Consider the following 24291-nt stretch of genomic DNA (forward strand, 5'->3'; position numbering starts at 1 on the left):
AAGCCTGTGGAAAAGCTGCAGCCCCGAGGCCGGATAAAGCACCGGGTTCAGCCTCGTGTCTGTCAGCGGGAGCGCGATGCGTTACGGGAATGTCCTAAATATGGCGGAGCACGGAATGGGAAACTCAGGGTTTTTTGTTTTTTTATTCAGCTACAGCAGAACAGTTGTTTCCTTCCTGTCCTTCGTGAAGCCTCCTGTTCTCGTTGCCCTTTATAACAGAAAAACGACCGAAAAAGAGGCAACGTCTGCAAAAAAAGGGCGTACGCGTATGCACAGGCTTCGTGTTGCACTGTGACCTTGATCGGCTTTGCAGCCTCCCATTTTCTCGTCTGACTCCTGCAACGTTTTCAGAGAGTGATGGAAAAGCCCGGGCCTGCAAACCACTTAGCTATGCATGAGCTCCAGCCGCCTTTCTTCTTTACATTCCAGTGCAGCCAGCCTTATAAAATATTTACTGCTGAGCTACAGGCTGCCTTACAGCACCCACAGAGGACAATATTTTGGAGGCTGGCTTTTTTGTCTCCTCCAAGCCTTCGACTTTTCACAGAAACGCTCCCCGTCTCATTTTCCTTTTTTTTTGTAACAGAAACATTGTTCCGTTCTTGTCAGTGCATTTTTTGGTAGGCGGACTTCCTGTCTATAACGTTCGGATGGATCTCTTCAGCGTGCATGATATCGGTGTCTGCTGAATGACGGATTAAACAGCCGCAATCCAAATCGCCCGGGTATATTACCTTTCATACACGACCGTTTCTATAGTAACAGCTTATTCACGGACCTTCCACAGAGGACACAACGCAAGTCTAATAGCCATCGGAAGAAAAACGCGTCTTCAGTGCCAGAACTCCAGAGTCTTCAGTAGAGACGCATTTTCCAGCCATGTTTGGTTCTACCGCGAAATCTTTCCCACAAAATCGGCGGCACACAATTTTATCGGATGTATTCGGTCGCGTTGAAATTCGACTTGAACTAGGAGAACCTAAGCTTTTCCAGCATGACCTGCTTTAGAGTTTAGACCTCGATCCTATTAAACACCTTTGTCATGAATTGGATCTCACTCCAGGCCTTCTCACTATACATCAGTACCCAGACACCCTTGTGACCCTTTAATAACAATTACATCACACCGAGTCACTTTCATCTGTACTTCTGTCATAAGCCCTATTAGGACGGAACTAGTTTCATAGACGTACTTTGTGATTTTAATCCCGTCCGAATCTGCCATGTCTGTCTTTCTCTCACACGACCTCTGTAAAAATTCCAGAGCAAATTACCTACAGTTTTTCAGCAAACTCAGCAGTCCTCTGAGAAATCTAACCCCGTCCGAATGCGAAAGTCTGTGATTGCTGAAAAGGTTTTTCCAAACCTTTGGTGTTTTGGTCAACGTGAACCACCGCACTAACCCTAGCACACCGGTATTCAAGTTTCTTTTCGCCGCCATTTTACTATTGATCGGTCATATGACCATACGCAATCCACGCATCCTGGACATGTGGTCTTGTGCAACGCCCACATGTAAAACACAGACACTCCTACCTCCGTAATAAACACGGAGACATTAGTCCCGTCCGAATCCATACATGAAGGGACAGATGTCGGCTGAAAAAAATTCCAACTCAAACTAGTCTCGTCCGAATAGGGCTATACATATCTGTCATACATTATCCATCTATCCTTTCTGTTTAATTAATGTATTTATATAGATCTATATACTTTTTTTGCTATAGTCAGATTACATTTTAAAATACTGTTATAATTATTTTATTTATTTTTACTCTTTATTTTTTTTTGTATCTCATATTGTATTTCTTTCATGTTTACGAGTTGGATAGTCGTAAAAAGCATTTTACTACATGTACGAATATGTATGTGACAATGTATGTTTTCTGATGTTCAGAAAAACACAAATCTTATGGGAAGGTATCCACAATCTTTGCACAACAGCAACATTTAAAAAGCACGAACTGTAATTAATTGTGGTGGAGGTTTTTTTAAGTAAATTGTTCATTACAATGGAATCGCTAAAGGTGTGGGATATGTAACACATCACGCAAGCAGTCAGTTCTTGGAGTTGACGTGTGGGAAGCAGGAACAATGAGTAACTTGAATGTCATCATTGTTTCAAAGTTTCGTTGTTGTGAAAGTGCTTATATTGTGGAAGTCGCCTAAAAAAAAAAAGATCTGTATTTGCCATTTCGCGTCAAGCCGCACACCAGCGTAGGCTAGCGGAGCGTGGCGTGCCACTCCGAGGTCATGCAGATGTTGGTGAACGTGTAAAAAAAAAAAAAAAAACACAGCAAGTTGTGAAACCACATATCCACCTGCACATACACAGACTGAAAAGTCAAACCAAACACAGGCAGAAATCTTTGTGTGTCTCAGGTTTCTCTTTGACACCTCGAGCTCTGCATGGCTTTCACACCTGTGTTTTTTTTTCCAAACAGGCTTTTAAATTATGCGTAAATGTTTTTATTACGCCGAGGAAACGCGACTTCTTTTCTTCCCCCTTTTTAAGATCCGTACATCAGATGTTCTTCTTCTATTTTTACCTGCCCTAGAAACAGGCAGCGTTAGCGTAGCCTTGTTTCAGCTCCCCAGCTACCGAGCTCTCGTAAGGCACGCCGGTTTGACCCGCTTGGCTTTCCAGAAACGTCTTCTGCTTCTTCTTTTTTTAAGAGCTCGTGCGTTCATTTTCAGAAATCGAAATACGTTCGCCTTCGCCAAAATACATCCCCCTCAAAACTTTATTCAAATATCTAATGAGAGCAGCACGGCGTAATTAACGCTGAAGCAATAATCGGGAGTTATTACGGTGTGTCAGTATGTCAGGGATGTGCCAAACCGAGCGCTGTTTATTTTAGCTTCAATTATTTCTTATCCTTCTTTTTGGCTCATCAAGTTTCCATTTTCTGATTCACCTTGGACTTCCGATCATCTTCGTCGCTTTTCGGGGCGGGTGATCGATCCCGAACACGCTCAGAGGAAATCGAATCGTTTCTGGCAACACACTATGTGGCAAGAAAACTAGATGACCGTATATGTAGTGTATCTCGGAGACTGTGTCATAACACCCCAGCTGTAATTTTTGAAATAAGCCGTGTGGATGTATCAGTCGAGGCAGTAAGAGGCATTAGATAATGTCCTCCGTTTTTTTTTTTCACTACAGCATGCTATATTCAGTCCCTGCTGTCATTTTGTACTGTTCCAGCCTCTTTCACAACACATTACACCTCCTTAACAGCTGCAATCTCAGCTGAGGGTCATTACAGGATTTGAAACGACCAAGAACACGAGTAGAATACACACACACACACACACACACACACACGCACCTCTTCTAAAAGCATAATGGCGGTGAAATCGCACGCTGAGAAATCGCACGAAATCGCACGCTCGAACGGGCTTTTCTCAAACCCTTCTGTAGTGTGGTGCTGGTGCTTCTAATTACGGCTCGAGCTCAGCCCTCACTGTAACCTTGCGAGAAGGAGGAATAGAGCGAGGTCTTAACACACCACTGTACCGCAGTATTATGAGATCTTTCAGCTTTCAGTCAGAAAGATTTATTGTATCGAATGTTTTTTGGTGATTTCTCTAAAGCTGATTGGGCGTTCCGAAAATCTCTTAAGTCTCACTACAGGACTCGTATGACTCCGGGGACTCTGATTTGCCTTCGGAATTAAACACAAAGAAACGAATGATAGCACTGGATTCAGGAATCTGCTGCGCATGAATTTGCAATATTGCAATATAACCCAGAATTTATTACTATGTTGCAACCCTGCACTTTTAATCAGGAAGTTTTACATTATTATATGCACCGCCTTACTTTACATACAAACTGTATCGCTAATGTCTTTATTATTATATTATAATATACATTATATATATTAGAATATTGTATTATTATATTTTCCCAGCTTTTTTTTTTTTTTTTTGCATTTTCACCATTACACCATGACAAATTTCTTTGTACATGTAACCAATGATTCTTGGCAATAAATATGATTCTGATTCAGATGAAATTGAGCAAATTAGATTTTCTGTCAGATTTCAGCCGATTGTTTTTCAGAGCTGTTTTTGCGGCTACTAACAGAGGCGTGTGATTCATCACAGAAAATTTCTCGATTTAACGTTTTTGGTCCTGTCCTTAAAAAAACCCCACTACAATCACTGGAAATTGTGGAGTTTAAGGACAATAATTTAGGCGTTCAATAGCGAAAAACTAAATGTTTTGTGAAAAAAGGAAATGCTCATAAAAACACATCTGATACTTATGTGTCTGTTTTTGTGAGAATTTAATAGTACAGCTCCTGTTGGCTGGTTAGTTCTGTAGTATTCATGGCCTCTTCAATAGCGATGTGTCGATTCGTTTTAATGTGAATCCGTGTGAGTCTCAAAGAGCGATTCGTTTATCTTCTACTGGACGCACTCGAGCACACCATCACCAAATCCCTGTAGGTTATGTACAGGAAACAAAATTGCGTAGTCATGTGACTCATATATACGCTATGCAGTTATATATATATATATATATATATATATATGTATAGACATGATTGGAACTATAGTCAAAGCAATAATCGTCATTTTGATGAACGAGATTCAATGAACCAAGTCTGCAAAGGTGACAACATTTATACTATAGCTATAGCTTTTACGATTTTGTTTTGCCAGCATTGAAGCACCTAATAACCTATTTTAGGGGTCATCTATGCAAAAAAACAGAAATAAAGGCCTAACAGCTTTATTTTTGACCTTCGACTAATAAAGAAGAAAATGTCGACTCGAATCTGAAATTCCTACCAGGACATATGTCACTGTTAACTCTCTACTGCCTGGACATACATACTTTATACACTCACATGGTTGCTAATAGGTCGAAGCATTTTCTAAGCTCGCCGTTGAGTTCCAGTTCATTTCAACCAATACATTTTAGACGCTGATATACATACGGTGGCATCAGAGCGGCTCAGCGGCTGCACATCAAAGCTATCTTTGCCGCCTTTGAAGCGCTCGCTCTTGTTCTTTAGCGACTCGGTGGTTAACGCGGTGTGTGTTTCTCTCCCCTACAGACATTCAAGCCTCTGGTAGGAAAGAGTGTCCTGGGCTCCATCACCGCCGTGGAATTCTTCTCCGACAGACAGCTGGACTTTTCGCCCGATGACGGAGCATGCCAGCCCTATCAGGTAAGTGTGTGTGTGTGTGTGTGCTTGTATACGTGGCCTATATTTCAAAGCTGTGTTTAAAAAGTCGACGAGGGAGCCTCAGTGAATCAGCCTCGTGTTTACTCGGCGATGCTAGGTAACCTCATAGCCTGGAACAGTCACGCTGGACTACGATTTACATTCGCCTGTCCTTCATGATGGATTCTCCAGTTCACTGCAGAGGAATTAGTGCTTTCTGGATTAGTAGAACAGCATGTGATGTATTTTTTATTTATTTTTTTTACCTCAGCTTTGTGCGGACGTACATAGGGTTACAAAGGGGCGGAAAATTTTCGATAAATTTTCTAAGCCCAGGTAAATTTCTGAAGACTTTTTAGAAGAACTTCATCTGGGGAATTCTGGAAGCATTCCAAGTTGGAAACTTACTAGGAATTTCTGGGAATTTACAGAAGTTTATGGGAATTTAGTAAATAATTTTATATCGACTGTATTATATATAAACATAAGTATAAACATTTTGTTTGGTCATTAGCAGACAATTTTGTAAACTCCCAGTTTATTCCCATTAATTCCCATGGAAAGTTTCCAGTCTCCTTAATTATCACACATTTAAATGATAGACCTGTTTTTCTGCCTAGGTTTACAGTGTATGTTTACATACTTGCATTCAGGCAATCTGGCAACGATTATTAAATGTGTTTAAACTTTTTTTATGGGAGGTTGCGAATGATTTGTAAGGTGTGGGGGCGGAGCATTGTGGTGGGAAGGCGGAGCCATTGAGGAGGAGGGGTGACAGTAGGAATCTTGCCTAGGGTGCCAAAAAAGCTAGAAAGGGCTCTGGTAATTATCACCGGATTTTGTGAGGAAAAAAATCACTATGCCAGAGCGCAGGAAAATCTCGAGCAGAGCAAAGGAAATCTCAGTAGCGATCAATCGATAAGCAACGCTCCGTTTTAGTCTCGCTATATTTTCCCCCCCGCCAATAAACAGATAAAGAAAAGCCATCTGGCAGCTTATTCGGGCGCGAGCCCTCCCTCGTCCTAGACTGGCCATCACACCTGAGTGCACACACGATGTAGGTGGATGCTGCCGATCTCCCATAGATCAGCGTCGTAGCTCGCGTTTCCTGTTTTATAGTGCAGCAGAGGTATCCCGGCTCCAGCTGTGTACCGCGAAACAGCTCATGACCTCGCTGCGAGCAATTAGGATTTCACCAAAGCTCAGCTCTTAATCGGGTCTTTCCACGGCCGAGGGCTCGTTATTCCGAGGAAGAGGAAGATGTAAGAGAGGGGGGAACAAAATAGAAATAGGGGCAAATAAGCAGCAGCTCTGCCATGTGAAGGTTTTATAACAAATGAAGCAAATCGATGTGTGATGTGCCATCCCCTGCAGGGCCAATTTTAGACCCTGTTTTCATTCTAGTTTTTCCCAGTGCAGAACACTATGTTCTTGTCAGACTGCCTGGCCTTTAATAAAAAAAAAAAAAAAAACCCTTGCGCACGGACACTCTCTTTCCTCTCTCTCTCTCCCTCACACACACAATCACCACGTCTGCTCTCGGACTCACAACAGAGGAGTCTGTAATGTAAAAACTATCAATCAGGGTGATGAGAGAGCTCGTGAGGAAGGCGAGAGCCCAAGACGCTTCCCATCACTAGGACATTACGAGTAAACATGGCGGGATCAGTGTCTGTACGCATTTAGTACACGCATCATCTAAAGCCCGGCCGTTTGTTCCTCCGAACCCGGTTCGTTCCGTCTGCCAGTGGAAAGGTGACATGATAGAGCGTGGTGGATAGAGAGAGCGTGACAAGCTCCTGCCCTCGCTCCACATCGCAGCAGTGAAGGGTTGGGGGTGGGGGTGGGGGTTGGAGGGGTCGGGGTTGGCGGGAGGGCTGAACCATTGCAATCTGTTCGGCATAAAGGCTACAATGGAGCCTCTGTGTATCAAGCCAACTGGCTGGAGTGCTGGAGAAGGAAACGGGGGTGGTTTGGTGGAGGGAGAGGGTTGTTGGGGGGGAAGTGGGGGTGGAAGCACAGTTAGTGAGGAAAAAGTGAGCTCTCGAGTTGCCGTGTCAAAGCCGGAGAGCTGAGAGCAAACGCGTATCCAGAATTAGGTATTTTGAATACCGCCTCCGTGTTGCAGAGGAATATAGTGATGCTTAATGTCACTATGCCAGGTAGTCACACCAGGAAACTGTGTGTGCGCGTGTGTGTGCGTGCCTGAATGCGTGGGTGGGTGAGTGCGTGGGTGAGTGGGAGGGTGGTTGTTCGGGTTTGCAGCAGCTGCTGTAGTTCATATCTGTGTGTGCATTTAAATCCCAGCTTTGGCAACACACACACACACACACACACACACACACACACACACACACACACCTATACATATATAGTTCTATCAAAATTAACACGTTAAAGCAAATTAATTTTAACGCCATTTTAAGAGGCAAACATTTATTCACGATGGCCTTTCTTTAATCAGGTATTAAAAACAATTATTATAAGCTCTCTGGAAAAATAATGTTTGTAAAAAGCATGAATTACTAGACCCATGTCCTAAGTTAAAACTGGGTCGGCTCAGCATGTGTGGTGACGCACTGGTGAGGAGTATCAAGAAAATTGTGTCTTGCCCACAGTCAAGCATGGTGGTGGTGGTAGCATCATGGTCTGGGGCTGCATGAGTGCTGCTGGTACTGGGAAGCTGCGATTCATCCCCCTTCCTTCAGAAACTGGGCCGAACTGCAGTTTTCCTACATAGTAAAGACCCCAAACACACCGCCAAGTTGACAACTGCCTTCTTGAAGACGAAGAGGAAGGTGATGGAGTGGCCAAGTATGTCTCCAGATCTGAAACTTTTGAGCACCTGTGGAGAATACTCAAGCGGAAGGTGGAGAAGTGCCATGTGTCTAACATCTAGTAACTAATAATATATATATATATACATACATACACACACATACACACACATACACACACACACACACACACATACACACAGTCACACTTCATTTACAGAAGAGCCATACATCACTCTGGCACAGGCTCTCCCTATTTAATGAAGAATCATACATCACACACACACACAAACACACACACATCCTTGCTGTCACAGGCTCTCGTGTTGCATGACAAAACATCCCCAGAAACACTCCGATCCGCATCGGGACTCTGTTTCCAAACACTTAACATTCTACCCTGTCATGTTGCACCTTATCCTGGAAACAGCTTCTATTTCTGCCCCCATACTCACACACACACACACACACACACACACACACACACACACACACACACACACATATGTACATACCAAGACACACAGAGACACACAGAGACAAATACACACCTTTATTACCCCAGCAACAAGACTTTCCCACACATTCACAAACTCACACACACACACACACACACACACACACACACACACACCACATACATAGTATCGCCATAGCAACAGGAGCACCAAGTATCCATGATGTCAGCGCACTCCAACAAAAGCTCCATCGAGCACATGGACATTTTTCTTTTTTTATTCTTTTTTTTTATTTCTCCGACATTTACAGCGCTATCGTAATGCGCCTTTATTTCGCGCGAAGCTTTTAGCGCTATTATGGCGCGATTATTCCTGATTTCCGTCCCACTTTTTTTTTTTTTTTGGTCATTTTCTCTGTGAGTCATCCTCAACCGACAATTTTGCAAAGTGCTGCCGCAAAAAAAAACCCCGGCTGAAAAGCGCTCTCGAGTCCACTATCTCTTGCTTTCTCTCTCTCTCTCTCTCTCTCTCTCTCTCTCTCTCTCTCTCTCTCTCTCTCTCTCTCTCTCTTTTCCCCGTGTTTATTCACTCGTCTGATGCAAGCGTTGTGTCAGCTCTCCCATGCTGCCTCCTGCCATGGTAACAGTCCCTGAGCCTCTCCTTCTGTTTACTTTCTATCAGCATGTACACCATCCTAGTGTCGTGTTCTTTTTTTTTTTCTTTTTACACAAACAAAAGGTATTTTAGATGATGGTCCTGCTCCAATTCCCATGAGGCGTTCAGCGTCGAGGTCAGTGGCGGTTTGGACTAATATCGTTTCTTTTGGGCTCAGACTTGGAGAGGTCACACAGTGCAGCTGTTCTTCACTCCAGACTCTTTGCTGATTGCTAATATAGGCTAACCATTTCAGCAGGGCTCTTGATGTGAAATCGACCCGCATATTAACATGTGTTCGGTCTACGAAGTGCAGGTCTTTCGGCAAGGGATGAGTAAAAAAGAACCGAAACCAGAGCAACTCTATCAATCAGGTGTGAGGAATTGGGGGGCAGGAAAAGGAGAGCAAAGTTAGAATGAAGGGAATGAACCAGGTGTGAAAAGAGAGAGAGAGAGAGAGAGAGAGAGAGAGAGAGGAGAGGGAAAATAAACATAGGAAAGATTGAAGGAAAGGAGATCAAGAGAGCATCAGAGCGGTTCCTGTACACTCTTGCCTTGAGACAAAGGCAAAACAAACGTGGACAGACTTTAAGATTTAGCAGTTAAACGTGAGTAAACTGTACGGGGAACGAGTGGGTGTTAAACGAGTCGTTCATAATGAACACGGGGTTTATATGAGGGATGTTCAATTCACACCGGGACTGTATATTTTACAGGTATAAACACGGATGCTAGCATGGCGGTATCACGCGTAGTGGCTAGCACGTCCCATCACTGATAGGCGGCGCACATGTCGAATGAACCAGGGTTTTTTACAGGAGGAGAAGAGTGGAAAAGTAATCATAAGAGAGATAGAAGGAAAGGAGATGGAAAGAAATCAGAAAGAGAAAGAGTGATCAGTGTAAGTGTACACTCTCATCTTGAGACAAAGGCAAAAAAACGTGGACCCACACAGTGAGAATTAGCGGTTAAATGTGATTAACTGTTTGGGGAACAAGTGTGCGTTTCACGAGTAGTTAAAAATTAACACAATGTTTATTTTACTATACGAGTATTAAGTGTCTGTTGTGTCCTGTTACCAGTCCAGAGACTGCTAATGAAGATTACAGTTGGAACAGTGTGTGGTGCTGAAGTTTCTATTATGACGCGATCGTTCTTCGCATATCCTTTCGAGGTTTGGAAACTGGGGGGTCAAATGCAGGGTCAGCCATGATACAGCAATTCTGGAACTCAGAGGGTTAAGGACCTTGTTTGAGACCCCCCAATAGTGGCAGCTTGGCAATACCAGGGCTTGAACTGCCAAACTACTGATCAGTAACCCAGAGATGCCCCCTAAAGCCACTGCTACACTGTTATTTTGGCTAGTCAACTCTATGATATTCATTCTTGACTTTCTGACGTCAAGCGGGGTCACTCGAGTTCATAACATAAGCAGCACTCGATTCCGTTGTCAGGCTTCATGCGGGCGATGCTATTTTCATCCTGATTGTTTGCGATTGCTTAGTCCCTGAGTCAGTGCAGCGCAGTGGAACTGCTGGTAGAAAAAGGCCCTCACCTCCTCTGCACCCAGATGGCACGGGCACGTGGTCGTAGGGTTCGCCAGCAGGCTCCACGTCATCCCTGTGTGGTTTGGTGGCCCGCCACAGAGGCAAAGACTAATGGCTCCATTCTGTTACAGCAGAAGTCCTGCTGCTCCTCGTTTACCGAAAAAGGTATCTGGGATTGAAACGCAGCGACACACAGACCGTCGCTTTGCTCCTTTTGTTGTTCTTGTATCGCATGTTTTCCCAAAGCTGCCATTTTATTCTGAGAAGCAGAATTTGTGGACTGGAACTGGATCTGAGGTAGAGGTCTGTGTTAGAAAACTTACTTCCGCTCCATCAACGAGAGCGAGAGAAAGAGAGTGATATGGATGGGGGAAGGCCGGTATCTGTTAATGCTTTCCAAGTTTCCAAAACACGACACCACCCTTCTTTTCTTTCTCCTTTTACTCTCCTTCTCTCTCTCTCTCTCTCTCTCTCTCTCTCTCTCTCTCTCTCTCTCGCTCTCTCTCTGTCTTCCACGGCTGGCCATGTGGAAAATCCTGCAACACACTGCTGTTAAAGTGATGGATGGCAGCCCACTGCTGCAGGAGAGTGTATACCGATCTCCCCCCCACACACATACACACACAGGACGTCTGCTGTGCCCTTCACAGCACAGCCTCCATGATATATATATATATATATATATATATATATATATATATATATATATATATATATATATATATATATATGAAAATGAGAAAATTGACAGAAGCCGTTTAAGATGGATTACAGAGCTACGGCTATTAAAGAAGGCCCGCTAGACGTGACGGAAAATCTCTTTTTTCTGAAAACGACCCTTTCATCCACTCAGGAATTCCACTTCATTCACGCTACCACCTCCCCAAACAAGCCACGTTTGCTCTTCGCTACAACAGAGAAATAGATGGTGAGAGATAAACAGAAGCACTGAGAGCAAGACTGTTAGTGTGATTAGATGAAGAGAGATGAAAGGAAGCTTTTCTTTCTAGATTTACAGAAACACAGTGATTCATCCACACCACATAAATAAATCCCGAAACCATTGAGGTGTTCGCGTGGTCTCCGAAGAACAGGAAGCGACACGGCCGGTCACGTCCAGAGTCATGCTGCTGCCGAAACGTTACATCAACCCCCATCTGTTTACGAGTAACCACGGCCTGTCTAGATGACGCAACCGGCCTAGATGACCCAGCGATCACAGCCAGACCTGTTCCTTTGTTTACGACTTCCTCTTTCCGCTCGAGCCGCAGAAGCAGAAGTGCACACTTTCTAGTACGAATCGTGGGCCAGATTTTCCGACCTGCGCGAGACGTCGTTGTGCAAATTTTGTGCTATTTGTGTTCGCAGGGAAGCAGCTCCACCCAACAGTGGGCCGTGTTTGCTTTGTACTCTTGTTGTGTGTGTGTGTGTGTGTGCTAGTTCCTTTATCAGCTACGCTGTGTGTAAGTAAGTAGTCTGGCTCGGCTCCTGCTCCTGAGGCCTCCTCCCACTTCTCATCACCAACAACAATTAATGGAAGTGGTGGGCGGATTTCCCTCTCACCGTTTGACCCTTGAAAAACCACACACACACATGCTCTTTCACACACACCTGCCTGACTATGCGGCTACTGCAAAAATAAAGGACTGTGGATTTGCAGCTGCACATTTTGCGTTCGAATAACGACGCTGTTGAGACGTCTTGCTCGAGATCACTTTGTATACGGCTACATACCCATGCTTAATTAGTGGATATTTTCCGTTTCATCGGCAGCTCACGTTCCACGATAGTTTGAATAGGCGGCTTTTGAGCGCCTGCGAGCCGAGGGATCAGATCTCTCTTTTAGACAAGTGCACTCAAGATTCGTTTATTGCGTAGTAGTTATCGGAGAAGATGAGGCACTCTGATAAGAGTAATACCCACACCAGAGGGTCAAAGGAAAATCAAGTCAGGACGGCAGAATACAGCGTGAGATGCAGCTCAGGCATATTAATTACCATGAGTAAGTTATTCTCCTGTAACGGCATGGATTGAGGTTTTTACTCTTTATTTTAGCATTATTAATAAACAACCTTCCGTGCTTTTTTACCCATTTATAAGTACATATATTTTGTCATTAAACTTGACGTGCTACAAGCAGGAAAAATGGGCAAGTGTAGGGATTTGAGCAAGTTTGAAAAATCCAGTGTGGTCCGATCCAACAGACGAGCTCCCGTAGCTCAAACTGCTGAAGAAGTAAATGTTGTTAATGTTCGACAGTTCAGGACATTTTTGGCAGCAAAAGGGGGACCAACACAATATTAGGCAGGTGGTCATTGAACGCTGACTGCACCCCAGGCCTCCTCATCCTACATCAGTACCTGACTTTACTAACACCCTTGTGGCTGAATGAGGACAAACCTCTACAAGCACACTCCACAAAGTCTAGTGGAACATCTTCCCAGAGAAGAGGAGGTTATTATACATTTACATTTGAAGCATTTAGCAGACACCCTTGTCCAGAGTGACGTACAAAAGTGTTTCGAGTCTCTAGCAATGAATAAATCTCCACTGGTACGCTGGATTACAACTTAAGATAAATCAGCCTACAGCTCTTTTGAGAGGTTGTTTTTTTTAACAAAGTAAATTTGATAAGTAAATTTGATAGGTAGGTCTTCACTCGTCGCTTGAAGATAGCCAGGGACACTGTTTGGACATCTAGGGGAAGTTCATTCCACCACTTTACCTCTTACCCTGAGAGAAGTTGGTACCAGATTGAGCATACAACATCAAATAGGACGTTCAGAAAGCACATACAAAGCTTATGTTTAGGTGTCCCCAAACTTTGCTCCATATAATGTACTTCTGTGTAGCTTGCAGAAAAACCTGTCACATTTTCCCTTTCTGGCCTCTACAAAGTGCTTACTCTTATTATATGCAATATAAACTAGAATGGGACATTTCCTTAAAAAATGTTGAGTGGGGCTTGACGGTGCAAAACTCTCCAACGGGAGAGCCTTGTGGTTGGAGTTTGTCATTTCATGTATTTCGTAGGTTCATGCCCATGTGATGTTTAAGAAAAGTGTTGCTTATGTTACAGTTAAACAACCGTCATAACCGTAGTTTTGTAGCAAACCTACAATTCTTTACACTTATTATAGGTGATGTTCCTAGAATGATTTGTTTTTTATTCGAAGATGTGTGTACTCTATAAACATTGCATAAATAGATAAATTGATTGAGATACTTACACATACACGGCTTTTGAAAATTTGCCAGCCTGGAGAAGGCCACTCGTTCACGCATATTAGCGGTGACTCCAAGCTAACGAGGTCACAGGAGCCGAAGTTGTGGACGAATGTAGACAAAGCATTTTCATTTAGAATGAAGTCAGCAGAAATAGAGGACATCCTCAGGAAATAAGCTGAGTGCAGTGTTAAGTTCTCCTGCGAAGTCATTGTCATGACCTCGAAGAGTAGTCTGAGAGTATCATCTGCAGTTTACAGCCTGGCGACCTGAAAGACGTATCTTCTATTGCAGGAGTCTGCAACCTTTGCGAACAAAAGAGCCATTTTGTCCGCTTTCAGACAAAAATCTAATTTGCCTGGTTGCAGAGTTACACCACTAGTTGGCACTAGTGTGATTTCTGTTGTATTTAAATGTTAGCAATGCATACCTCCCTGGCAAGACGTGGGAGCGTTGCCTGGCTATGTGAGAGTAGCATCACGGAATAGAGTATAATATAATCGCCGGCTGTTCATGCTTTATTATCGCTTGGGTCGCCACAAAACTAGCAACTGTTATTGAGTTTGTAGTCTTTATCCACTGTGTAAAGTAAAATTTGCTTAGCTTTGTAAAGCCCATCTGAAATGTTTTTTTTCCATTCATCTCCAGCTGTAGTTTGCTCATTTCTCACCAGATATTAAACATGCCGGGGGGCTGGCCAGCATCGTTGGCAGCAAAAGTGAATAAATCTGTCCATGCAGAATTAAGATCTCTATTTTTATCCGAGATTTTTCTTTTTTTACATGAATGCATAGTCAGTTCACGAGAGCAGGGGGCTGGACCTCAAACGAAGAGCCGTGGGTTGGAGAACCCCGTTCTATTGCTTCATGAATAACACACCTCATGCAGTTACACTAGAGTGAAAATGAGTGCTCCGGTGTGGGGTGTGCCCAGGGGACCACTAGGGCCCTGTGGAGTTCTTGACTGTTATGCAGGGAATTTGAGAAACAAAAAAAAAACCCAAAACAAAACAGCAACAACACATAAAACAAAAGGCTAGAAATAGCAGAGAATGTGCACCAGATGCTGTTTGGTTAATGCGCAGTACGCAGGTGACTCGAATGTCCCTCACATTTCGGGCTGATATTAATATAACTATAGATGTACAGTACAGACCAAAAGTTTGGACACACCTTCTCATTCAAAGAGTTTTCTTTATTTTCATGACTATGAAAATTGTAGATTCACACTGAAGGCATCAAAACTATGAATTAACACATGTGGAATTATATATGGAATTATATACATAACAAAAAAGTGTGAAACAACTGAAAAATGTCATATTCTAGGTTCTTCAAAGTAGACACCTTTTGCTTTGATTACTGCTTTGCACACTCTCATTCTCTTGATGAGCTTCAAGAGGTAGTCACCTGAAATGGTCTTCCAACAGTCTTGAAGGAGTTCCCCGAGAGATGCTTGGCACTTGTTGGCCCTTTTGCCTTCACTCTGCGGTCCAGCTCACCTCTAAACCATCTCGATTGGGTTCAGGTCCGGTGACTGTGGAGGCCGGGTCATCTGGCGCAGCACCCCATCACTCTCCTTCTTGGTTAAATAGCCCTTGATGCCTTCAGTGTGACTCTACAATTTTCATAGTCATGAAAATAAAGAAAACTCTTTGAATGAGAAGGTGTGTCCAAACTTTTGGTCTGTACTGTAATACCACCGTGAAAAGCAATACAAGGGTTTACATTGAGTAAAAGGAATAATAATAATAAAAAGGTAAAAACCCGAAGAAATTAGCTGTAAATCCGTCACGTCGCCGTTTGAAAAATGTTTTTTTTTGTTTTGTTTTTTCAGTTTGTTGATTGTTAATGTGTGCGAATGTTTCTTGTCGTGCAGGATGAAGTGGACAGCTTGAGTCCTGTTCTCAGGGACAATCCACAGCTTCATGAAGAAGTGAAGGGCTGGGTGAAAGACCAAAAGGTGCAGGAAATTTTTATGCAAGGTAAGACCCTAGAACTCAATACACCAGAGTAAATGTGGCATGTTGCTTTCATTCAAAGAAGTAATGTAGCCATGTTTGCCCTTTTTGGGTATTTCTGTGCGTGTGTGTGTGTGTGTGTGTGTGTGTGTGTGTGTGTGTGTGGCATTTCTTATGTCTTGGCTGGGACCACAACATAGAACATTTTGCTAGTCTTAAAATTTTGCTGTTTCATAAGAAAAATAAAGCTTTATTTGCTTTAACCCTAACCCTAACCCTAACCCTGCTTTTATTTAAGATTTGTAAAGTCAGTGTGAGTCAGTGTGTCTTTCTGTCTAATGAGATTAGTAGGGTTAGATTTAAGTGTAGGATGAATTTTTTGATCAAAGTAAGGTCCTCAGAAAGAAAGTAAGACGTGTGTGTGTGTGTGTGTGTGTGTGTGTGTGTGTGTGTGTGTGTCTGGGCATTATTTATTATCTTGGCTGGGACCGCAACTTCGAAATCTTTGCTAGTCTTGAACATTTGCTGTTTCCCAAAGAACAAAATGATTTACTTTTATTTAAAATTTGTAGTCAATTTGAGTCAGTGTGCTTTTTTTCTTTGGTTACTGAGATTAAAATTACGGTTTGATTTAAGTGTAGGATGAATCATTATATTAAAGTAAGGTCCTCATAAAGATAGTGAGACGTGTGTGTGTGTGTGTGTGTGTGTGTGTGTGTGTGTGTGTGTGTGTGTGTGTGTGTGTGTGTGTGGGCATTATTTATATCTTGACTGGGACCTCAACATAAAAATCGCTGCTACTCTTGAAATGTTTGTTTCCCAAGGGGGAAAAAAGAAGCTTTATTTGGTCTAAAATTTGCTTTCATTTCAAATTTGTAAAGTCAATTTGAGTTGGTGTGCTTTTTTTTTCTTTGGTTACTGAGATTAAGATTAGGGTTTGATTTAACTGTAGGATGGATTATTAGATCAAAGTAAGGTCCTCATAGACGTGTGTAAGACGTGTGTGTGTATGTGTCTGGGCATTTCTTTTGTCTTTGCTGGAACCGCAACATAGAAATCTTTGCTAGTCTTTAAATATTTGTTTCCGCAAGAAATAAAAAAGGCTTTATTTGGTCTAAGAATAGTTTTTGTTTCAAATTTGTATTGAATGTGGGTCATGTGTCTTTCTAATTAATGCGATTAAAATTTAAGTTTAGGATGAATTATTAGATCAAAATAAAGTCCTCATTTAGATAGTAAGATGTGTGGGTGTGTGAGTGTGTTGAGCCAGAAGAGTGTTCTGGTGGCTTTTGGCACGAGGTCTTGTTTACAAGGTCCGCAGCAGCAGCATTCCAGGCCAACAATTAGATATAATTGGTAAACTTGGCAGCTGGCAAAAGACGGCAGAATGGAAAGAATCTCCACGCCAAAGGGATTTAGTGGGTGATTCGGGGGCGGAGAGGTGAAATATGAGCGAACAGAAAGTGCAAAGCGCGGTTTAGGTCTGTACTTTGACTCCGGGTTTTGTGTGTATGTTCTTGCGCACACGCGTGCTTCTGCTTCGAGAGCTGCTGGGTTGGCTGGTTTGGACCAGGGTACAGCGGCACTATTGAGCAGCAATGAAAGGAAATTATCCGGACTCCTCTAATGAGTCGTGGCACTCGAGGTGAACGACGACAGACCAGCGCACATCGCTGCTGGCAAGCTTTCTCACCAATGCCTGGCCTTCTCAGCAGAGAACAAGCCATCATGCAAACGTCTCATGACCGCCATCTGATAAAGGGGAAGTTTTGAGATGTTGTGCATCAAAACATTGATGTTACTTCTGGCTGAATGTTTCAAGTTGCAAGTTTCTTTTTATAGCGGTTCTCACAACGAACGTTGTCACAAAGCAGCTTTAAAGAATGTATGAATTATAAAACAAAAATTTTGTGATTTTTGCGTATTTTTCAAAAAAATAAAAAAACTCCCTTCGAGGGTAAGAGGAAGAAACCTTGGGAGGAACCAGACTCAAAGGGGAACCCATCCTCGTTTGGGTGTCACCAAGAGTGTTGGACGACTTGTTTTAAAATTACCGTAATTTCCGGACTATAAAGCGCACCCACTGAATTTGACCAGATTTTTTTTTTTTGTCTACACTGAAACTAATGAACTTTACACAGGCTTTAACGAAAGACAGTGTCTGTTACATGGTGTAACGGGTGAAATATGTTGTGGCTCCTTTAAGAGCAGATCTGCATTTTGGGAATAGCCTGCCGTCGCATTTTTCCGCTATTACTGCATTTGTGCAAGACCGAGGAATATGTCCTTATTATTTTCTAAAGCTCATTTCTACGTTTCTTTGACTAACCCCTAATGCTGTTGCCAAGAAAAATAAGTCTGTGCTTATATGATTTCTGTTGCAACTGGAGTTAGTGAGCTCTCCCTTGACCCAGACTCAACACGTTATAATGGCTTTTATCTAAACAGTAGCCTACCGAGAAAGTCATTGTTCACTGTCTTCCTCCTTCCTTTCACAACTATTTCTCTCGGGAGTTTATCTTTTGGCTTTGTTGTGCGTTTTTTTCTCCTGATGCCGTGCAGCTCAGAACACAGGTGAGGTGCGTTTTTGTTTCCGTTCAGAAATTTCATGGGTCTAATGTTATGGGGTTCAGTTTTTTAGCTTGAAGTTTGTGAAACCGGGAAAAACCCAGGAAAAATTCATAAATAACCCGCTTCGTTGTTTAAGCCGCGGGGTTCAAAACGTGGGAAAAATATAGTCCGAAAAATACGGTACTATTACGTTATTAAATAGTTCCTATTCTAAGCAATCATTTATAATTTTGTTAATTCAGACATAGCGAATATGTACCAGGTTCAAGGTAGAAGATGGATGGAATAGAACGTGTGATCATTTGCTAATGATAATGCTGATGCTATACATAGAGTGATGATTTGCTAGCCAGCTAAAAGAGCTGTGGTAACTTTATGGATGTAGCCGGACCAGACAATGTTAAATGTGTCATTTCCTCTCGCTTACACTGAGAGCTAATTCAGGTAATAAAATTATTCCACACTGATGGCTGACTTGTTAAACTAGATTACCGGGACTCACGCAATACAGGACGCTTTATGCCATACTCATTTAGTCAAATTAGCACACTTAAAGCACCTCCATTTGTTCCTGAGTGCTTGATCATTTAAAAAACTCTGTTTTGTAGCATGTTACACTATAAGATAAGCTTTGATTGGGCAAATATATATGTGGTGTCTTTTTTTGGCATTAGGATATTGTTGGATATAGAAATGATTGTTTATAGATTGTTGTAATAAGAATGAATTGCATCATGAGTGTCATGGGTGTCATTTATTTTCATTCGATGTACTTTTCTTCCCTTTTTTTTTGTCCACATGATCTTCAGGGCTCCGGTAACATTAACAAATTCCTTTTGCAGTATTGTGAACTTGGCAGGTCTGGTGTTTAGACAGAGGCCGAGGCCAGACTCGCTCAGGTTTTTGTTCTGAAACAGTTTAACGCTGTTAAACACTTAATCACAGCTGTACAGTCCATGATGGCATATCGCATATATCCTGGGAAACCGAGAGTTTGAATTGTTGGCTGTGTGTGCACCCTTGACAACTGCGCTTTCGGTTAAATGAATAGTCTTTTTATAGTATTTTCTTAGGATTAGTTAATACAGAAAAGGTTAATATAAATAGTATAGAGTGATGTGAAGTGAAACAAGTCATCTGTTCTTCTGTTGCAGCATCTAACGCCAGCATTTGCTCGTCTTGTCTTCTCTCTCTTTTTCAGGTCCCTATTCTTTAAATGGATACCGCGTACGAGTTTACAGGCAAGACTCAGCCACCCAGTGGTTCACGGGCATCATTACTCATCACGACCTCTTCAGCCGCACTATGGTTGTGATGAATGACCAGGTACGGCCGGTTAAAACAGTCGACTTTATTAAATACCCAACAAGTCACAGGAAGCTAGGGATCCGCATCTCCATAACTGAGGTCGATACGATTCGCATCTCAATGTATAGCCACAGAGACGTTACACTAAAGATACATATGAAGCAGCTACCGATGCACTGTGACACGATTTAGTTTAATGCTATACAATGCAGCAGATAAGATATTACTATCCAATTCAATAGGGTACAGATCGTTCGCTTTTATGTCTTTGGTTTCAACAGACAGCAAAACGTAAATTTACTTGAAGAATGGGAGAAACTGCTCAAAAATTGGTGTGCCAAGCTTGTAGCATCAAACTCAAAAATACATGTAAATGTTGCCTAAGGTGCTTCAACAAATTATTGAGCAAAGGCTGTGAATACATAAGATTTTTATAAAAAAAATATATATTTTATAAATTTGCAAAGATTTTAAACCCACTTCTTTCACATTGTCATTCTTTGAATCTTTGAATCTTACCATCCCTAGTCAACCTGTAACCTGTAGGCAGACCGTATACTCTCACCTGACTGTTTCTCGATCTTGTCTGTAGGTACTAGAGCCTCAGAACGTCGATCCATCTATGGTACAGATGACTTTTCTGGACAATGTGGTCCATTCTTTGCTGAAAGGAGAAAACATAGGCATCACATCCAGACGGAGATCACGCTCTAGCCAGAATAGCAACACTGCCCACGTGAGTAATGCAATTGCTGCTTGCAAGCCTAGTCACACACATACTTTCACACACTGCCTGTTCGTGTCATGCTGTTCGTAGTCAGTAGTAGTTATTCAGTATTCCTACCCTTTTTATGTTTTCTTTTGAAATGGTAACATCACATCGTCAGTGTTTCTGTTTGTGTGTAACGCTTTGCTCTCTGCACTGTGCGCCCAATTTGCCAGCCATGTGCTCTGTTTGTAGCTAGCTTTTAAAGTAAAGTTCCTATGTGCTTAGAAGTCTTGTTTTTCTTTTTCCTTTTTTTTCCCTCGTCATTTCAAGAATTACAGTCTAGAACCTTTGTAGTAATCACTGGTCCCTTTATTATTAACAAGACGTCTCTGTTCCATTTTGTTCCATTTTTATTTTATTTTCTGTTTTGTTCTCTTCTCTTTTGTTTCTTTGTGAAAAACATAAATTGGGGATATGCAAGCAGACCACAGGAGGGAGACCAAGCAGCAACACAGGAAGCACTCAGGTACCGGGCTGCCCCCCGCCCCCCTACCCCAATCCCTCCCTCTTAATAGCTTTAGAGCTGTTTATCTAGAATCTGCTATCCCTCTGTTGTTCTGTAGACTTTTTTTGTCTAGCCTCTGCATATCCCACTTGTACTGTTTTTAGTTTAGCATTGATTTTTTTTTATCATAAATGAGCACATTTGTGGCAGAGTCTATTAAACTATGGAGCAGAGAATAGTCATAGGAACTCTCCTTTTAAGGCTAGGGCTGTGACATTTTTTGATAGAATGTTTTCTAGTGCAATTGCAATTCACAAGACTAGAATGTGCTGAAATGGAGTTGCCTTTCTTTTTCCTTATAGTTCTTGTGAAGTCTCAGTATTTTAAATTAGCGGTGCTAGTGGTTGTGGTGGAGTTTGCACCCAATGCTGGAAAAAAACCCATTTATTCACATTCCAATCAGACTCATGGTTGACCTCCACCATCATTAATGTCTTTGTGTGTCTGCTTGTCTGCGGATCACTCACAGGGTCATTACACACGTGCCCAAGCCAACAGTCCCAGACCGGTGATGAACTCCTCAGGCTCCGCCACCAAGCAGGGCTCACAGGCCCAACAGCAACAGACTCAGCATGCTCAGCAGCAGGTATCCCAGCAGAACCAGCAACAGCTGCAAGCATCACCAGGGCAACAGCGTGGGTCCCGGTCAACACGTAGGAAGGGATCAGACAGCAGCATCCCAGATGATGAAAAGATCAAAGAGGAAAAGATGGACTCCGGAGGTGGAAGAGGAGGTAACCTTCTACTGAACTCTCGCTGTAGCTATTCAAAATAGCATTGCATAACGTTGCCCCGGATTTTGTTAATATCAACTCAAACAAAACGGTAGAGCGCACATTCCACATACTAAATAATGTTATATTTTATCCTGTTCATGAGTAGTCTGGGTTTGTGCCTAGTAAAATAAAATCTTTGAAACCACAAGGCTTAATTGATTTGAACTATTTTTAGATTATTATAAATGTGCCAGGAGCTACTCTGCTGCTCTATTATGTCTAATAGAGCATTTAGGATTCTATACATGTTTAACTTAAGTAGACAGTGGCATCATGCCTTGGTTTGACCATCTACAAAACATAGGTTTTTGTATTTTTCTAGACATTGTGGCGAGTTTCTGGCCCTAACTGACCTATCTGATGTGTGTTTTCTTGCACTACAGATGTTTTAAGGAACAAATCGAAACAGATGGTGAGCAAGCGGAGAAAAGCTGAGGATGAGGAGAAGAAGGCTGGCCTTAAACGGATAAAGATGGAGGCATCAGATCTTTCTGAAAGCAGCGACTCTGAGAACTCCAATAAGAGGCTTCTGGACTCGTCCTCAGAGCTAAGCTCTGAAAATGAACTGAAAACTAAAGGCCTTTCAAAAGCCAGTGAAGAAGAGGAGAAGTCCCAGACGTGCAAGGTTCTGGAGGTGCCAGATACCAATAACAGGGTGTCTCCTTGGGAAGAGGTACCTACTATGGATAAGATTGTCAATACAGCAGCCATGGAAGTGGTGCCCTCTGCCAAGAGTGAACATACGGTGGAGAGGAGATCCCCGGTGCAGCCTCCCAGTCCCTGTGGACAGACTCAGAGTCTTGGTGAGGTTCAGGGGTGCATAGTGGAAATCAAAAGCACTGTGAAAACTCTTCCCAAGGAGCATTATAGCACAGGGGCACCCAGAACACACACACCAAAGTGTGTGATTGATATCACAGAGGACTCTAGCTCTCACCCCACCAACAGGGAGAACTCAGAGGCTGTGTCTGCACTCTTGACCCCTCAGAAACGTGAAACTTGCGTTCCTGAGGCCAGACATTTGGTGCTAAACTCCTCAGCTTCTGAATGTAGGAAGCCAGAGGGTGAGTTGCAACAGCAGCTAGTTCAGAGCATGGGGAGTAAGATTGAGTTCGCACACTCTGAAGTGATCCGACCGGTGGCTTCGGTGAGCGAGTTGGCAGCTGTGGCGGAAAGGGAAAGAGAGAAAGTACAGCAGCAGTACCCTTCAATCATGCCTTGTGTCAAGAACGCTACACTTGCTGAAGATGTGCGAAAGCCACAGAAACTTAGCTCGTCACCAGACGTGGCCAAGTCCAAGTCCAACCCTTCACCTGACACATTTAAGCCCAAGTGCAATCCCTCACCTGATGCCATGAAGTCAAAAACCCACAGTGTCCTGGAGGCTATGAAGCCTAAACCAAACACTTCCCCCGAGGTGACCAAACACAAATCACGCCACCACGACAACCCTTTGTCTTCGGTTGCCCGATCAGCAGCCAAGCCAGACACAGAGACCCCTCGCTCCAGTTTCAAGCCTGTTCTTACTCGCACTACTCCCTCTAAGAGCCCTCTCATTGTCGACAAAAACGAGCACTTCACAGTGTATCGTGACCCGGCACTGGTGCGGCCAGAGGCCGAGACCAATCACGTGACTTACCTTCCTCCCCACCTCCATCCACTCCACAGCTCCTCCCACGGTACTTGCCTAACACCTAGCTCGCACCACCACTCCCACCTATTGTCTGCCTCTTCCCTCAGCCCACACCACTCAGTGCACCACCCCTTGCTCCCCACTGTGTTGCCCGCCATGCCGCCATCCACCCTGCTGGGTGGCCACCCTCGCCTTGACTCAAGTGGACTTGGTCATCTGGCTCTAGCGCACCATCACCCACACCAGCAGCAGCAGTTTCTCCAACAACAACCTCCCCTGCTGCCCCAGACACACAGTGGTGCCAGCTACAACCAACTAGGCCTCTACCCTATCATTTGGCAGTACCATAATGGCACACAGCACTCCTATCCACCTGGACTTAACCTGCCTGGGTCGAAGTGGGTACATCCAGAGAATGCTGTAAACTCAGACGGTAGTCTGCCAAGGGTAAGGATATCACAGGACTGGCATTGTTATCATTTTTATGTGTATTCAAGTAGATTACTAAATGGAAACAGTCTTTTTGTACACAGTGTGCTATTTAAAATGACATTCTGAGAGGACTAGAAGTCAGTTTAAGTACTGTTAATCTAGACCCTTTTTCAGACAATGAGAAAAGGAAGCAGGCACAATTATACCTGATGCTACCTAGATGCATGTATTGGTCTTGACCTGGGTGTGTAATGTTTTTAGAACACTTCCAGTCCTTGGATCCACCAGCCCACCCCTGTGAGCTCAGCAGACAGCCTCGGGATTCTGAGCCATGTCCCGGGTCGACCAGCCAGCGCTGACTCCCACAGGCCCCTTAAAATCACCTCACACTCTAGCCCTCCACTATCCAAAACATCTGCAGACCTCCACAAAGGGTAAGCACACTCACACAAAGCTCTGACTGTTAAAATACTTTGACAAAAAAATGTGCTTA

The 24291-nt window shown here is 43.2% G+C and overlaps 1 protein-coding gene across 6 annotated transcripts in view; it reads left to right on the forward strand.

The window, feature by feature from the left end:
• The window catches only part of jmjd1cb (jumonji domain containing 1Cb), a 135315-nt gene that overhangs the window by 92845 nt on the left and 18179 nt on the right, over positions 1–24291 (forward strand). For 4 of the 6 annotated variants that reach the window (XM_046854242.1, XM_046854237.1, XM_046854241.1 and 1 more), the window contains 8 exons: positions 5073–5186; positions 15723–15828; positions 19577–19701; positions 20276–20419; positions 20874–20918; positions 21427–21691; positions 22117–23813; positions 24060–24232. In XM_046854242.1, coding sequence (XP_046710198.1) covers positions 5073–5186; positions 15723–15828; positions 19577–19701; positions 20276–20419; positions 20874–20918; positions 21427–21691; positions 22117–23813; positions 24060–24232 — 2669 coding nt within the window. The remainder of the gene's footprint in view (positions 1–5072; positions 5187–15722; positions 15829–19576; positions 19702–20275; positions 20420–20873; positions 20919–21426; positions 21692–22116; positions 23814–24059; positions 24233–24291) is intronic. The other 2 variants (XM_046854238.1, XM_046854239.1) reach the window with 2 other exon arrangements.

Source organism: Silurus meridionalis, chromosome 7, assembly GCF_014805685.1.
Source record: "Silurus meridionalis isolate SWU-2019-XX chromosome 7, ASM1480568v1, whole genome shotgun sequence".
Lineage (NCBI taxonomy): Eukaryota > Metazoa > Chordata > Actinopteri > Siluriformes > Siluridae > Silurus > Silurus meridionalis.